The sequence below is a fragment of the Daktulosphaira vitifoliae genome, unplaced genomic scaffold, assembly GCF_025091365.1.
Source record: "Daktulosphaira vitifoliae isolate Bord-2020 unplaced genomic scaffold, ASM2509136v1 Scaffold_3, whole genome shotgun sequence".
NCBI classification, from domain to species: domain Eukaryota; kingdom Metazoa; phylum Arthropoda; class Insecta; order Hemiptera; family Phylloxeridae; genus Daktulosphaira; species Daktulosphaira vitifoliae.
In genome coordinates this window covers 15,756,220-15,768,083 of record NW_026099574.1, presented here as the reverse complement: position 1 = coordinate 15,768,083, position 11,864 = coordinate 15,756,220, and the positions used below count along the sequence as shown (strand labels likewise).

The following is an 11,864-nucleotide window of genomic DNA, read 5'->3' as shown; positions in this document are numbered from 1 at the left end:
GAATTATAATTTATTTAAAAAGTGTTAAGTATTAAATAAAATTCAAAATATTTATTGTTAACACATTTTTCAGTAAATTAATTATAATTAAACGATTACATACTTGCAAAGTATAAAATATAATTTTTTATTTAAAAATGTTATTCATTAACTATAGCTAAAAAAATGTGTTAGTCTTAAAATTTTAAAGATCGGAAACAATTAGATTTTACTCGTCGGCTAAGTGTACCTTTAACACCTAAACCGGTCACTTCTAAAACTTTTCCTGTCTTTGGATATTTCTTGAATTGCTCCTCACTCTCGCCTTCACTAATGGTCGTCACGTACAGTATATCCAATTCTGGTCCTCCAAAAGTTACTGAAGACACTAATTCTGCTTGCAGGGCCAATTTACCTAACAATTTTCCCGTGTGTCCACAAATATGAATTACCTGTCAGTTTTTAATAATGTAACATGTTAAATCTAAATGTATTCTTAAATTGTTAAACAGTTTATAATTAGTGATTTGTGTTTTTAATTTGAAATCAACGATCCTATTAATAATAAATAACTAATAAAAAAAGATAAACGCAAACAATCTTTAAATAGACAAATTACTATTTTTCTCATGGTATGCACCACTTACTTTTAACAATCAGTTAATTAGAATACAATGATAAACAAATGTGCAAAATTGAAAATACGCTAAAAAATCAACGTCACAACACAGTAAATACTTGAATTATTTATGGTCACTTTTGGCCATTAGACGTCAACGTTACGTCAATAAATTATATCTAAAACGGTAGAAGTATGAACTTGAATAAAATATACTGAGAACAAATATACTGATCATAAATAACTTATTACAGTTAAGTTGTAACTAGCTACTCAGCTAGAATAAGTTACATAACAAGCTTATACTCAGCTTGTTATTTGCATGAGACATGCTTATATGCCCAAACCAGAAGACTTAGCCCCTCCACAAACAATGTCCAACTGCATTTTAAATTATAGCCTGCTAACTATCAAAAGTTATCAAGTCAAAACTTCGATTTTAGTATAGAGAAAAAATTCTCTAACGTCACACATTATTCTAGTCACTATTCTTTTTTATTAACTTAAATATTAAAAACTATTGTTTATTTAATTTTAGCTCAACATTACACAAGATTCGTTGGCAGATAATATCTCTATCGCAAAACAGAAACCAAAAAATGTCAATTTTCTTCAATTGCACAAAAATATTCAACAAATTTGTTTAATGTTTAAAATATTCTTTCTCCGGTGACAACTTTGATACCATTTTGGTAGTAAATTTTTCCTACGCGATTCTTTCAAACGAATTAAGGTAAATAAGGATCTAATTTCTTAATTTCATTTCACTATAATGTCATTTAACATTTACGCAAGTAACAATATTAAGGTATTAGGAAAGTTGAACCGACTTAATGGTTTATAGTATTCGATTTTTGAACCAATTTAAAACTTAAAATAGTTTCACGTTGATATGACAGACCGAAAAACGCTTAGATGGCTTAAATATTCGATTTTGAAAAATTTTATTAATTCAGAGTCGGTCAATCTCACTCTGGACCGAACGAAATAGAACAATTTAATCTATAATCGCACGCATCTAATACCGATTTGGTTTAGTGTAAGATATTGTCTGAAATGAATTATAAAATCGCGATAAAATAAAAAAAATTGTATTATATAATCTCAAATATTTGTTATGAATTATTGCCTATTTAGAATTTAAGTGTTTATTATAGATAAGGCAATATAATAACATATCAAAATAAAATATTTTAAAGTATATTGATTTACTGATAAAAAAAAATAATGCCCCATAAGTACAGTTATATAAATAAGAGTAATTAAAGAATAAATTAATCTTTTTTTTACTAATTAATGTTATATTATTAAGGGTTGGGTTTGGCTAAATGGGTAAAAACGTATGTTTTGGCGCACGCGGTCTTGGGATCGATCTTCAGGGTGCCAACGAGATTTTTTTTAAAATCTTATAACAAAACAAGGAAACATTTTGCCAAGCCTGGATAAATTACTTACTAATAACAAGCTCCGATATTTAAAAAATTATTTTAAATGAAAAAGCACGGAGACATTACCATAGGAAAATTATTTGCAAAGATCATACAATTTTTTTTAGCGCTCCGCGAGAAGCAACATTTACAAATTTTAATATGATAACCTCATCTGAAATTGTAAGAATTTATTTTTCTTTAATTTGTTGACTCATTTAGTTAGTTTTTGTTTAATAGTTTAGTTGATAAGTTTACAACTGAATGGAAACAATCTAGTGGTTACACTAATACTTGATTAGAATTTACTACTGTTAAATCACAGAATACGTTGAAATCACGAAATCTAATCTAAATATTACCATAATTATTAATAAAATAATTTAATTGAAATAAATTATTGCACCCTAATATATGAAAAATATCTGATTGTGGTGAGCGATAACGCTCGTACATCAAACCAATTCCATCACTCCTAAAAGTAGTATTAAGCAAATTGTAATCGCTTGCTATAATAAATTGAGTTTTCCCAAAACAATAATTGATCAATATCCTTTCAACCTTATCAATAAGATTTTATACTCGCTAACATTACTATTAGAAGGGATGTAACAATATCATTATTACTGTATAAAGAAATAGATACAGACTACTGTTCAACATTGTCAATAAGTATTGGAATACGTATAAGGGTTCCTGCACACTATCTGATTTGATCGATCCGACAGGATACCTGACCAATCACATAATAAGTGGTCGATCAATCAGTTAGAACGGCAAACTGTCAAGAACCGACAAGACATGATCTGATTTGACGTGTGAACTACTGAAATTTTTCTGTCTGTCCGACCAAATCAAATAGTGTGTGCTGTCTTAACATAATGCTTATTCTTAACACTCATCATAATTCTTTCAGCTCTAGCCAAAGCATTAGTTTCAATACTTATACAATTAATTATATCAGTATTTGCGAACTACAAACAGAGTAATTAAGCAATAAAATAATAATGTTGAATTTTTTTAAACATATGAATTACAAGTTTTTAAATATCTATTGATTTTACAATGATATTATCGACTCTGTTTGCACATTATTTATACTTTTGTAATAATTAACGAAAATTTTTATCAAAATATCCGTTTAAATTTCAGTAAATTTTTAATTTTCTGAGAAATACATTTCAATTTACGAGAGTTACCTTTAACAGCTTTATTAGTATATTATATTCAAGTTCACACTAATTGATAAAAATGCATCAAACAAAAAGTATTAATAATTATGGCTATCAGTTTTTTTAATTAATTAATGATTAATATTCAGTAAAAATATTAATTAAAATTGTATTTACTTGAGCTCCGCCATAATTGGCCACCCACAAGTTATCATTTTCATCAATCGTCATACCGTCAGGAAATCCTGGTAATTGATCAGTTTTAAAATCGTAAAATACTCTACGATTTGCTTTACAAAAAAAAAAAAAAACAGGTAGAACGACTAAATATTAAATTATTACTTATAATTCAAAGACATACCCAACTTATTTTCTTTCGGATCGTAATCAAACAAGGCTATTTGTTTGGTAAGTGAATCTATGTAATACATTTTAGTACCATCATTGTTCCAAGCCATACCATTAGATATCGAAACATTGGAAACAACAGCTTCCATCTGACAGGAATCACTTAACTTGTACAGGGTTCCCTGGTTTGGTGGAAAGTTACCACCTTCATCTTTTCTGGCCATTGTTCCTGATTGAAAATATGATTATTATATACAGTATTGAACAACGAATTATTTTTTACGTAACAAGTTTACTAACCAGCATATAAAAAACCAGCGTGATCAGCCTTAGCGTCATTCCACCTATTATCTACTTTATTTTCATCTACAGTAATTAACCGCCGTTTACTATAGCTTTGATTGCAATTTTCACTCCATTTTAAAGCTGTTAATTCAGTTCCTAATCCAATAACAAATAAGTCTTCTTCTTCTGCGACTGGTATAATAAAACCTACATCTGTATCTAAAATATACGAATCATAAAAAAATACAATTTAAAAAGAAAAAAAATAATTACGATCAATATAGTTAATATAGATAATTATCGGGTAATTTAGGAAAAAAATGCTTTGTAACTTGTTCCCTACAGAAGTTTAAGTATACACAATGTATATTTACATATATAAGACACAAACCTGAATTAATAATATATGTATACGCTCCCCTCTTAACTTTAAGACCCTATTAAATCTATTAATAAACCTAATTTTTAAAATTTAATTTTTGCCTTACCAAGCTGAAGGAACTCTAGTTTACTATTTTTGAACCGGTACACACGATGTTGCATTATGTCAACAAAATAAAAGATCTGTTTTTGAGAATCCCAAAACGGACCTTCGCCAAGCACCATAACATCGTTACTTATGCTTTTAATAACTGCACCATCATAATTTACAGAACATTTACTTATTGTTTCCATTCTACAAAAAAGTTATAGTTTACTTAAAAAATTATCTAAATAGTTTATTCAAATAGTCTAAATACTCATAATTTAAATTATAGATTTAGTAATTATTTATTATTAAAAGAAAACTTCAAAAAACAAATATAAGTAGCAAACAATTTTTGTCACGGAGTAAGAGGAAGTAAAAATTAATTTTTATCATTTTATAAAACATTTGAATAGCCCTTAACTATAAATGAAGAATTTTTGCTTACTTTAACTGCCTCATCCCCTACTTTGTTAGAATATAAAAAATTAAGTTTTAAAAAATTTATTCAAAATTGATTAACCTTAAGACGTGCAAGAGGGTTGAAAAACGGAACCCAAGAGTACATTTTTTATTTTTTTGTTTATCTCAAAAACTAAAACTTTAATGACAAAATTAATAGAATGGTATTTGTAGATATAGTAATTGTTTATAAAAAAGAAAGTATAAAGTTTTGTTCTGAATTTATTATTTTTTCATAAAAAATATACATTTTTTTAATTATACAAAAATATGGATTATTTTATTATTTGATTATTATTCGTTATACAATAAAGTATTTCATACTTAAGTTGTTTAAAATTCAAATATAACCATTTTAAGTAAAAATTAAGGTGATCGCATTTATTTACTTTTATAAAAAGTATGTGTAAATAAGGATAAAACGCCATAATAATATGCCGTTTTTTCCTTATTTATAATCATTCTATTTTATCATATTATGATAAAGTTATGTAATATTCTTTGCTCTTCCTAAAAAAAATATCATTTTGAAAATATATAACATTTGCAACTTAATCGGATCATATGATATATTGTCGGTAAAAGGTTTTTCTTTAAGTGACAATATTCATAATTTTCAGGAAAGCCAAAAAACAATTCTGTCATTTTTAGCTTCGATGCAAAGCTGAGAAAGTATTAATTATACCATGTTTATGTTTTATTCTTTATGTCTGTCACTACTTTTTATCAGCTCTCACTAGACCAATTTTTCTCAACGATACGTCAAAAAATCACAAAACATATCTAGTCGAAAAATGTTCATCAAAAATTGAACATTTTCCCCTCGTTCCCGTAAATGGTGGAAATCTCCAAAAAATAACGATATTTAAAATCTGTAAATTTTGTCATTTTTTATTAAAACTGCTATAATTTTTTTTAAAATGAACAAATCAAAATAATTGTTCTTTTATTGAACCCTTTAGGGTTTCCTTTCATTTGATATACATTTTTAATGACTTGATTTTTCATTATCATCTAAGGGATCTTAGTCTACCAGTTATAGAAGGATAAAAAAAGATAAATTAAATTAAAACGCCCTATTTATTCTACTTTTACTATTCAATAGGTTCTATTAGAATTGACAGTTTGAGGTCTATAACACATATAGCTTTTTAGTTCAAAATCAATTATTATAGTTAATAAAAAAAATTAACAAAAAATATCTAATATCAGCAACATAGCAAGCCATTGGGCGGCAAAAGGTTTCATTCCCAAACTTATTCTTCCATGATTGTATTTACATGCATAGTTTATCTTGCCGCTCGTATAGATATAAACATATTATCATTATTCGATAAGATAAATGGGCATGCTGTTAAATCGTGGTGATATAAACAATTATTTCATAGTTATTGAATAATTAATCATATTTTTAGCGTATATATATACATTTAATTTTGTGGTAGTCTAAAAATTTGATATTGTTTTAAAACTAGTTACATACACATGACACAGAATTTAATATGTAGGCTCTTAAATTAAGTAAATTTCACTAAACAAGTAATTGTAAGTAAATTTGTAGTATTTTTATTTATTGAAAAATAATACTTCTAATTTATAAACAACAACGAATCACAAATTTACATAGTCCGCGACATACGTTTAAATTGTCAAATGTTACTATAATGATTTTATAATTACAGACGATTTTAATTTATATTGTATTACAGAGTGCATTTATAAAATGTGCTTACAATAATATTTTTTAATGTAACTATTACTGTGGTCTGTTTATTAGAACTTATAGAAAATGATGATAAAAAATATTTAAATTTAATAAACTTTTATATTTTTTATTGATTTCAAAGAATTATTTTCAATAAAGAGAAAGCTAATAAAAAATTTTATAATTCACAGGTGTTGTTTTTTATCACAAAATACAAAAAATGTGTGATCTAATATCTTAATTGTTCATTTTCGAAAAAAATGCTGCTACTTACCTTTAAAAAGAAATTAACAACTACCGATATGAAGCGTTAAACTTGGAAGTAATTAATGTTAGTGAGTACTAAGAAAACTGCTTTTGTTTTTTATCTTATCATTATAACGTTATCAATAATCTGGTATGGTTGTAAATGAATACATTTTATCAAATTTATTTAATACTTAAGTGATAATTTTTATATTATTAATTTTTTTTTTTTAAATATATTATATAAAGATATTTTTTTATAATAATTATTTAAACAATATTTTTTATCAAAATCGATTTTAATATAAATAGTTTAACTCTAACTAATGTACGATGGCCATATCGCTCTATAAATGCAACAGGACCATATGTCAAAATTATGATATTTAACGTATTTTTAAAATTCAATATAGTTTATTATGCTCAATCTAAATAATATTTAGCTTACGTATTATGCAAGCTACCAATACAAAAGTTAAATTGAATAATTCATGTTAACATTAATATTAATTATTAATATAAATGTTAAAAATGTAACATACAGTGTAACTCCTATGAAACTTAGAACTTTTGAATTCGTTTATCACGCTCCGCATTTTTTAAAGATATTTTTAAAATTATTTATTAGTTATATTATTTGATATGACAATTTTTTAAATTTTCATCAAATATAATTATATAGTTTGAAAGTAAATTAAATAATAATTATATTTTATTTACCTAAGTAGCAAAAAAATATTTTTTAATAGTTTTAAAAAAATGTTAAAAATGTCAATGAAATATTTAATAAAAATATATATATTAATGTTCTTGTGGCCATTTTTTCTTTCGACAAATAATATTTATTTCATATTTTTCCAATTTTACACCTTTCCCCCTTTGCTGGACATTTCTTAAATAAAACTATATATATACAGAGTGATAGATAAGTAAGGATACAGGTCAAACAATAAAAATCTTACTTACTGAACACTTATATATTTTAATGTAATAATTAATAATTATCAATTGTTATGTATATTTTAATAACATTAAAAAAAGTATTTATAGTTTCGTTTGTACGTTAAATATATTATATATTTTAAATTAAAACAATAAACATAGTCTCAGTAAATCCATCGTGTATTAATTGTTTTTAATTTGCAACATTAGTTGGTGCCTCACCTAAAAAATGTAGTTAAGAGATATTACTATAAAAAAAGTACGGATATTAGCAATAAAAAGTTTAAAAGTGTCTGTCTGCATATATAAAAACTATTTTTTCGCAAAACTTTAGTTTAATTTTATAAAACACTCATCAAATTTTCGATGTAAATATACATTTCGTTATTGAAACAATGTTATAATTAAGTTTTATAAAATTCCATTCATTTTGCATTTTAGCATTGATGTAAAACTGATAAGATATTTTATTTTTCATGATATTTTTTTTAATGGCTATCCATAAAAATTCTCAGTTTGATCGATATTGCGGATCAAAGTCATCAAAGAACCGGTATTAATCTAGTTTAAGATATTTTGTTTAAAATTGATAAAAAAAACTTAAGTATAATATTATATTAAAAAAAAAAAAGGTTTCTTTACAATTTTTTTTAAACATTTTTTAACGACTGCGTCCTTTAAAACTTTATAAAAATTAAATATTTTATCATCTTATTTTATAATTAAAAAATAAAAACATCTTGGCATTTCGGTTTTTATGAGATTTGCTGGTTAAAGTAAAGATTTGCTATTATTTAGTTAAATTTTCATAGTGATTTTTAACTTTGGATTTTTTATCAATTAAATAATAATTTATAATAATGAATTGAGTATATCTAATAATAAATTTTTCGTAATACCCAAAAATAAATAAATAAATGTTATTCTTTAATAATTTTTCTAGTTATTGCTAGTTAAGTCATTTTCATAGCTAACTCAAGACTCATTCAGTAGGAAATTATAATTAATAATAAGTATTTAAAAGGAATTGATAGACATAACAAATTATACATAATTTACCATGATTTTAGGTACGTTTATGATAAAATCTCTTTTTCCTGTGAAACGATTACCTTAAAATCGTCTTATTTTAGATAATTGAAAATTAAATTTATTTCGATATATAAATAGTTTTAAAATCGTATTTACACATTTTTTTTGTTTTAAAATCACTATTGATTATTTTTTTTTTTTAGGGAAACAAAATGTCCATAAATTTCAAGTTTCACAAAATTGAAAATAAAGAAGATATATTTAATAAGTTATTATTATTTGAAAATAAATCTAGAAAGATTAGAAATATTTATTTAATAAAGTGTAAAGATATAAAAAATAAATCTTTTCTAAAAAATTCCAAAGGAGAAGATCGTGTAATAATTGAGGCGACGGTAAATAAAATAAGAAACATTCAACGTTATATGAAAATAATGTCCTCTAATTTTTGTCATGTTATTCTTATTAACGCAAAGAACAAAAATGGCCAATATTTTAGCTCATTTGTAAATGATTTGAGTTCAAAAGATCAAATATTCTTCTTTAATGGTACCGTCAGTGCTCCTGTGAGTCTCAGGAGAACTATGCCAACAATTACATTTCGAAATGAATACCTAAGTTCTGTATATTTGTTTAAATATGATAGCCCTGATTGGATAAACAAAGTAACACCAACTCTAAAATGGTTAATGGAGCCCAATCTTTCAACTATCAATGGACCAGGAAAGTATTCGCTGTTTGGACATATCATATCAATTATGAAGTTCGCTGATGAAAATTTAATGTTGATACAATTGAAGAGTCATGATAAGTTGAAAGTTAATGTTCTTAAGTATCCTCATCGAATACCAGATTTTTGGAGAGTCCTAAAACAAGGTAGTGCTCTTAACGAAGATGACGTACATTTAAAAAAATACGAATGTGGTTCAAATCGTATAGATATTCTTGTCTTGAAACCTTGCTCTGAATTTCTTAAGCTTGAAAACAATGTTCGAGTACATTTAAAAAATATTAAATGTAAACAGTATTGTAATATAAACCATCAGCCTGTGTTCTTGTTACGCCTGAAAGGCAAAACAGAAAATATGCAAATTGTTCCTATTGAGACCGTAGCCGTCAAATCCCTTCGACCACCTGCATCAAAGCCATGTTTTAAAATACCTGATGACCTAAACCCGACTATTTCTAAAGCTAGTGGTAGTCAACAAAATAATAAATTAAATATCACTAAAGCATTCGTACGACGACTTCTAGAAGATTCGCCCCCACCTTCAAATTCAAATTATCCTTCTTCAAGTTCTTCTTCTTCATCGTCGAGCTCGTTTTTAAGTTATGGGTCTATTAATGAAGATAAACTTATGTCTCGGAATTCAATTCAACAAAGTGAAGAAAATTTAAATGTTTGTGTTGATTTAATAAATCAGTCGCCAATAATGATTTCAGATGACAGCGATGACACAGTTATATTAAATGATTCAGATTGTGCTTCGCCTTCTGTAATTAGAATTGCTGATATTTCGGTTGAAAGTATTAGTAGTGCCATAACAATAAGTTCTGATGATGATGAAGATAATAATGTAACCCCATTACTCAACAAAACTACTAATAAACGTACTAGAAATCAAATTTATATCAATGCTGAAATTATACCAACGTTTACAATAAACGATGATGACCTACATGACACACCACAACCAATAAGTAATCAAAATTACAAGTCCATAGGCCCATGTCGACTTGTTTTGGTGGATCCGTATGTGTTTGATGGAGAGACAACAGATATAGTATCGGGTTATTGCACAAAATGTAAATCTTTCAAAAAACTTTCATCGTTATTAATTTTAAGTAAAAACAATAAAGACAAGATTTATATGTGCTCTGATTGTGAAACATTATTATGTTTAACTTTTTATTTCAAGATGACTTTCTTGTTTGGTCAAAACGGAGATGAGGCAATAGAAGTACATTGTTATGATAACGGAGCTGAAATTGTATTGAAAAAAATTGTTTCAGATAGCATAACGGTTGAAAATTATTTATCTTCTATTTCCAAATACAATAAAGAAATAGCTTCAGCCTTTAAAAAAATTATTATTGATAAAACTAAGTTTGAGGTTCAAGTAAAATATTCTGAGGACGATAATACTGCATTGTTATTTTCTTTTGATTATTAAATATCCAAAGAAAGCTATATAACATTGTACCTAATTTAGTTTTTATTTATCTTTGTTTGTTTATCTTTATATTTGTTATTTTATATTAGTGACTGAATTCTTAGAAAAATAAAAAAAATCTATCTCATTTGAAGAAAATACATTAAATTACATTTGGTATTTTTTATTAATATAAATAAATTACGTGAACTTAAAATATTATGATTATTGTATTTAAGAATTTATGAAACATAAAGATAGTAAACTACAATATCATAATTATCACTGACGACTTTGTATATATCATATAAAAAATGTCGATGTTCGGATTATTGGAAAAATTAGATGGGAAAGATTAAGATATCAAATCTTCACATAGACCAAAAAAAAATAATTCATCAAAAAAATAATTTATTTTTTAGACAGTATAGGTAGAAAAATTTTCCTTCGACATACTATATGTTGAAGTTTGGGTTTGTATACATGTATCAAATGACAAAGTATACATCAAATTTTAAATAAACTACAAAAACGTTTAAAAAAAATTCTTGGAAAGAAAATAGTTATCATCTCAGGTTTATTTATAAATACTTATTTATTTCTCAAATGAAAAAAAAAACATGACACAATAACCATATTATTAAATTCTACAAATATTAATATTTTCTATAGATATTTTTTCTTTTCGATGTTAATTATAATAATTAAAAAAAAAATGTATGAACTCAAATTGTTTTAAAATATTAACAAAGATTGTCACTTGAAAAATGCGTTGGCTACTGCAAATTATTAACGATACTAATTTTATGCCACATAAAAATTATAACATAAAGCAATAGCAAAATTAAAATCATTTCCGCAAACCCTGATAATAATAATTATACCTTATGGCTTCATGTTTAAAGTTGTCTTATTCTTATCTCATTATTTGGCCCGAGTGTAGATGTAAACCAGCGCTGCTGTAAGCAAATGGACCGAGGCCGATCCTCCCCAGCTTGGCCCGGTGTTGGTTTGTGTAAAACACTCGC

The 11,864-nt window shown here is 25.6% G+C and overlaps 2 protein-coding genes across 4 annotated transcripts; one reads left to right on the top strand and one right to left on the bottom strand.

Annotated features, from left to right (window-relative positions):
• Positions 1-29: 29 nt before the first annotated feature.
• Positions 30-11,832, bottom strand: LOC126901874 (regucalcin-like). Of its 2 annotated transcripts, none has more exons than XM_050678759.1 (6): positions 11,721-11,832; positions 4,319-4,506; positions 3,846-4,049; positions 3,559-3,774; positions 3,375-3,487; positions 30-431 (listed from the first exon to the last, which is right to left on the bottom strand). In XM_050678759.1, the coding sequence occupies exons 2-6, from the start codon at positions 4,503-4,505 to the stop codon at positions 177-179; spliced, it is 975 nt and encodes a 324-aa protein (XP_050534716.1). In that variant the 5' UTR covers position 4,506; positions 11,721-11,832; the 3' UTR covers positions 30-176. The 2 variants fall into 2 exon arrangements, with proteins under 2 accessions (XP_050534716.1, XP_050534715.1); XM_050678758.1 differs by lacking the exon at positions 11,721-11,832 and adding an exon at positions 6,738-6,854.
• On the top strand, positions 6,118-10,991 carry LOC126901865 (uncharacterized). Of its 2 annotated transcripts, none has more exons than XM_050678731.1 (3): positions 6,118-6,303; positions 6,655-6,798; positions 8,887-10,991. In XM_050678731.1, the coding sequence occupies exons 2-3, from the start codon at positions 6,793-6,795 to the stop codon at positions 10,855-10,857; spliced, it is 1,977 nt and encodes a 658-aa protein (XP_050534688.1). In that variant the 5' UTR covers positions 6,118-6,303; positions 6,655-6,792; the 3' UTR covers positions 10,858-10,991. The 2 variants fall into 2 exon arrangements, with proteins under 2 accessions (XP_050534688.1, XP_050534689.1); XM_050678732.1 differs by having other exon boundaries at positions 6,655-6,794; positions 8,887-10,990.
• Positions 11,833-11,864: the final 32 nt, after the last annotated feature.

What these genes read in the sequence shown, in the direction of transcription:
- LOC126901874 (XM_050678759.1), bottom strand. Translation starts at nt 4,505, where the DNA reads ATGGAAACAATAAGTAAATGTTCTGTAAATTATGATGGTGCAGTTATT. An exon ending in ACTAGAGTTCCTTCAGCTTG is followed by an intron (nt 4,050 to 4,318) that starts GTAAGGCAAAAA and finishes CGTATATTTTAG; the next exon opens with ATACAGATGTAGGTTTTATT. An exon ending in CGCTGGTTTTTTATATGCTG is followed by an intron (nt 3,775 to 3,845) that starts GTTAGTAAACTT and finishes ATTTTCAATCAG; the next exon opens with GAACAATGGCCAGAAAAGAT.